This window comes from Antechinus flavipes, chromosome 1 (genome assembly GCF_016432865.1).
Source record: "Antechinus flavipes isolate AdamAnt ecotype Samford, QLD, Australia chromosome 1, AdamAnt_v2, whole genome shotgun sequence".
In the NCBI taxonomy this organism is placed as follows: domain Eukaryota; kingdom Metazoa; phylum Chordata; class Mammalia; order Dasyuromorphia; family Dasyuridae; genus Antechinus; species Antechinus flavipes.
The window spans coordinates 488,804,102-488,809,869 of record NC_067398.1 but is presented as its reverse complement, the minus strand read 5'-3'; the positions used below and the strand labels follow the sequence as shown (position 1 = coordinate 488,809,869).

Here is a 5,768-nt window from a genome sequence, read left to right as displayed (position 1 = left end):
CAAATTATAAAATACCTTTCTACTTTACTTGGGCTACTCCTTTAGAGCATACTTTAATTGGGATCTCAATGACAGCTTTTTGGCATCAGGGAATAGGGCAAGTGGATTTATTAAGTAGTTGAGGCAGGCCAAAATTAATTTGTACCAAAGGATATATCTTCAAAATGTACCAAAAAGCAGTCTTACTCCTGCTGGTGGTGATATTTGAAAAGTCGTTGTTATTTCCAGAAGCAGTAAAATCCCAATGCTATTGCCAGGCAAGTAAAAACAGATGCTGCAAGGTAGCGAATTGTCTCAAGTTTGTTTGACTCCATTAATGTTTTTAGTGAAGCAATTTCAATGTCAATTTTATTACTGATCTGTGAAATAATGTTTTTGATATGGGTATCTCTTGTTAAATTCAGTGGTTGCTTCCATAAGTTTCCTTTCTTGATCTGTAAACAGATCTGTCACTCTGCTCCTCTCTAGATTTATGTCTAGTTTATTATTTGCTCTGCTTCGAGCAGTTTCAAGCTCATTTTCTGCTCTCAGATTTGCAAATTCACTTTTCTCTAGGATGACCATATCTTTCTGGATTGAGTCCAAATGTGCCATTAATTGCTGGACAGTAATTTCCTGCTGAGCTTGAGTGACCATCTCTTTATAGATTGTGTCTAGGCTGACGTTTGACAGAATTTTTAATGATAACACAATGGTTTCTGTTTGTGCTTTATTAAATTAATGATTTTCCAAGTCTTGAACCAATGAATGGGTATCAAAAGCAAAACTTCCTTTGCTCTAAAGGAGTTATGTCTACCGTCCTCATGTCATAATTTTTCTTAGAGCTAGTGGTCAGTAAACCTCTCCTCGCAGCCAAAGGACCGCCCACTACGCCAACGGGCCTCCCGTGAAGGGAAAGGACCCCCGAGAGCCTTCCACCACCATCGGGGCAAAGAAGCGCAAAGGCCAAAGGCCCCACATATTTTTCAAGGCATCCAGGTTTCAAGTAGTGAGGCGGTTCCGGAAAACTAGTTTGGTTACGCAAACATTTTTGAGAAGAGTAGTCACGTTTCCACAGTCTCCAGGGAAATGTGATCTCTGATCAGTTGAAATCTTCCACAGGAAATGTCGTTTGGCAGCTAAGTCCGGGTACCGATGATGCATACTTGGGGCCCCAGTGAAATTCCCTGTTTTATGCAAGGTCCTTTAATAGTCTGGAATATCTGCCCTTCTTCTTTCCTTCACCCTTACCATTCCCGCGTTCCCGACTTGTTGGCACTGGTAGCCGGCCTTAAGGCAGGTGGAATCTTCCAGGAAAAAAGATCTGACCCTCAGGAAAGTTTCTTGCCAAGGTCTTTAGCATAGATGCTATTCCTTTTAATGATTGCAAAAATTTTAAATAAAATACTAGCAAAGTGATTACACCAAGTCATCCCCAGGATAATATATTATGACCAAGGAGGATATATACTTGGAATGCAGGGCTGGTTCAATATTAAGAAAACTACATAAATAACCAAACTAACAAAAAACCATGTGATTATCTCAATAGATGCAGAAAAGGCATTTGATAAAATCCAACACTAATTCCTAATTACAAACAAAAACAAAAACTGAAGGGTATACAAATAAAAGGGATTTTCCTTAAAATAATCAACAACATCTATTTAAAACCATTAGGAAGTATCATATGTAATGAGGTCGAACTAGAACCATTCTCAATAAAATCAGGTGTAAAACAAGGTTGCCCACTATCCCCATTATTATTCAATATTGCCTTAGAAATGTTACCATGGCATTAAGAGAAGAAAAAGAGATTAAAGGAATTAGAGTAGGTAATAAGGATACCAAATTATCATTTTTTGTAGATGATATGATGGTAGACTTAGAGACTCTTAAAGAAACAACTAAAAAACTATTAGAAACACTTCACAACCTTAAAATTGCAGGATACAAAATAAATGCACATAAATGATCAGTATTTTTATATATTATCAACAAAGTTCAGCAGGAGGAGAAGAGAAATTCTACTTGAAGCAGAGCAAATAATAAACTAGATATAAATCTAGAGAGGAGCAGAGTGACAGATCTGTTTACAGATCAAGAAAGGAAACTTATGGAAGCAACCACTGAATTTAACAAGAGATACCCATATCAAAAACATTATTTCACAGACCAGTAATAATCCACTTATTATTGTAGATAATATACAACTTTTGGACATCTACCTGCCAAGGCAAAGTCAGGAACTATATGAACACAACTACAAAACACTTTCCACACAAATAAATTCAGATCTAATCAATTGGAAAAATATCTAATGCTCATAGGTAGACTGAGTGAATGTAATAAAAATGACAATTCTACCTATATTATTCTACTTATTTAGTGCCATACTGATCTACCTCTCAAGAAATTGTTTGAGAGATGTAGAAAAAATATTAACAAAGTTCATCTGGAAGAACAAAAAGTCAAGAATCTCAAGGGAATTAATTTAAAATGAAAATGAAGTTGGTCTAGCTGTACCTGAATTAAAACTATATTATAAAGCAATAATCATCAAAATCATTTGGTACTGGCTAAGAAATTGAGTAGTTGATCAGTGGAATATATTCTGTTCACAGGACTAAATTGTCAAGGACTATAGTAATGTAGTGTTTGATAAAACCACAGACCCCAGTTTTTGGGATAAGAGGTCACTATTTGAGAAAAACTGCTGGAAAAATTGGAAATTAGTATGGCAGAAACAAGGCATTGACCCACATCTAACATCATTTACAAAGACAAAGTTGAAATGGATTCATGATTTAGATATAGTGATATTATAAGCAAATTTAAAGAACAGAGGATAGTTTACCTTTCAAATCTTTGGAGCAAAATGGAATTCGTGACCAAAGAAGAATTGGTGTTCATTATTGAATACAAAATTGATAATTTTGATAATATTAAGTTAAAAAGTTTTTGTACAAACAAAACCAATGCAGACAAAATTAGAAGCAATAAACTGGGAAAATCTTTTATATTCAAGGGTTCTGATAAAGCCTCATTTCTAAAACATAGAGAACTGACTTAACTTTATAAGAATTTAAGCCATTCTCCAATTGATAAATGGTCAAAGGATATGAACAGACAATTTTCAGATGATGAAATTGAAACCATTTCTAGTCATATGAAAAGGTTCTCTAAATTATTATTATATCAGAGAAATACACATTAAGACTACTCTGAGATACCACTACATACCTCTCAGATTAGCAAAGATTACAGGAAAAGATAATGATGAATGTTGGAAGGGATGTGGGAAAATGGGGACAACAATGAGTTGTGAGCTGATCCAACCATTCTGAAGAGCTATTTGGAACTATGCCTAAATGGATATCAAAATGTGCATATCCTTTGATCCAGCAATGTTTCTACTAGGATTATAATCTAAAAAGAACATAAAGGAAGAAAGAGGACCTACATGTGCAAAACTGTTTGTGGCATATCCCTTTTTGTGGTGGCAAGAAACTAGAAATGAAGTGGAAGGTTATCAGTTCGAGAATGGCTGAATAAGTTATGAGATATGAAAATTATGGTATATTATTGTTGTATGCCAAACAATAAAAGAAATGAATTCAGAGGGGTCTGGAGAGACTTATATAAACTGATGTTGCCTGGAATGAGCAGAACCAAGAGATCATTATACCCAGCAACAACAAGGTTATACAATGATCAAATCGGATGGATGTGGCTCTTTTCAACAGTGAGATGTTTCAGGCCATTTCCAATAACCTTGTGATGAAGAGAGCCATTTACACCCAGAAAGAGGACTATGGGAACTGAGTGTGGATAACATCACATTTTCACTTTTTTGTTGTTTACTTGCCTTTTTTTCCTTTCTCATTTTTTTTTTCTTTTTTGACTTGATTTTTCTTGTGCAGCAAGATAATTGTACAAGTATACATATTGGATTTAATGTATATTTTAGCATGTTTAACATAGATTAGTTGAAATCTAGGGGAGGAGTGGGGGGAAGGGGAGGGAACTTGGAACACAAGGTCAATGTTGAAAAATTATCCATGCATTATTTTGGAAAATAAAAATCTTTAATACAAAAAAGATTTTTCCAGGTCCTCTTTTTCATTATGGCTTTTAGGTAGTCTGTAATTTTGTCATTAACTCTCCTGTTATTATTTTTTAGGTCAATTATTTTTCCAGTGAGTTATTTTACACTGTCATCTATTTTTTCATTCTTTTGATTTTTTTTGTTTCATTCTTGATGTCTCAATGATTCATTGACTTCAATTTGTTCACTTCTAATTTTTAAAAAAAATTCTCCTTGCTTCCATTAGCTTTTGTGATTCTCTTCCATTTGGCCAATTATACATTTTAAGCAGTTTTTTCCCCCCAAGCTGTTGATTCTTTTTCATAATTATCTTGTATCATTCTTATTTCTCCCCATTTTCTTCTATCACTCATATGATTTTTAAGCTTCTTATGGCTTTCTCCCATAAAACCATTCTGGGTTTGAATTTATTTCCTATTTTTCTTTGGATATTTGCTCATAGATATTTAGATATTATTGTCCTCTTCTGAGTTTGTGTCTTGATCCTCCCTGTTGGCATAATAATTTTCTATGGTCAAAGTCTTTTTGTTATTGTTGTTGTTGTTGCTATTTGCTTTTCTTGTAATTTTTTTGGCCTTTTTCTTTGTAAACTTCAGCTCTGTTTCTGGGATGAAAAAGAATGTCTCAGTTTTCTTGAATGGGGGTTATTTGCACTTCTGAAGGGTGTAGAAGTCTAACAGCTTACTTGGTGCTAATGCAGGGTCCTAGTGCTAGTGTCTGGCATTTATGAAGTACAATGCATTTCATTCTGGGATTATCTTGAATCACATAGTAATCTGGCTTCTGGAAGCTGTCTCTTTTTCTATGGCTAGGTGATCCAAATAGGAGGCTGCCTGTTTCTTAGGCATAAAGTTAAGTGTCTACTCATTTTACTAGAGTTGTGCTAAAGAATGTGGAGGTCTAGCCCTGGGGGATGCCTGTTTATTTGGTGCTATACTGAAGCATATGTTGTTTCTCCAAGCTGTAGTCTATATAATTCAGAGGCTAAACTAAAGTGTGTGGTGGGTCCTAGTGAAGTCATTTGCTTGTTCTACCACATTGGAGTTCAGGATCTCCCACTAGTTTGCTGAGATTAGCTCGCTGAGATGCTTTCTCTTGTGGATTGTTCTCCCTTTTTGCCTGAGTGAGGCAGATCTTTCTTGTTATTCTTCCAAATTTCTTGGGCTAAAAGATTGTTTCACTCCAAATTTTTGCTTGTTCTGTTGTTTCAATACTGGTTTGGGGATGCTCTTTTATGATTCTTTGAAGATGTGAATGTGTGAATTATGGTGATTTACTGCTTATTTCAACTTTACACTCCATTTCTTTTTAATACAAAAGAACTTATGTAATAAATACAAAAAGAGCCCAACTAAACATGAGTTCTTCAGCCACACAGCATTTTAAAGAAGTATGAAATGGTTACTCTTGTGCTATTTTTGAATTTTAATAAGTTGATAAAAAGAGTTCATATGTTTCTAGATCAAGTGGAGTAGAAAATTGAAGTAACTATCTCAATAATTCAGGCCTCCAAATCCTTTTGCTTTACCTCTGAGAGTGCCTTTAATTTTAGGTTCTGTCAATACTGAGTTTTGAGCTCAGGAGTTTGGAGTGGCAGTTCTGTTTTGTTTGTATTGTCTGTAAAAGTTACTTACAAAAGTATTAGTACATATTAACAATTTAATAACCAGTCAATGCTATC

General features: G+C 34.7%; 1 protein-coding gene across 1 annotated transcript; it reads right to left on the bottom strand.

Annotated features, from left to right (window-relative positions):
* Positions 1–218: 218 nt before the first annotated feature.
* LOC127543926 (coiled-coil domain-containing protein 90B, mitochondrial-like) lies at positions 219–755 on the bottom strand. Its single transcript, XM_051970302.1, is given in 2 exon segments — positions 219–390; positions 392–755. Coding segments are annotated over 2 exon segments (417 nt in total). The 5' UTR covers positions 637–755.
* Between the last annotated feature and the right edge of the window lie 5,013 nt (positions 756–5,768).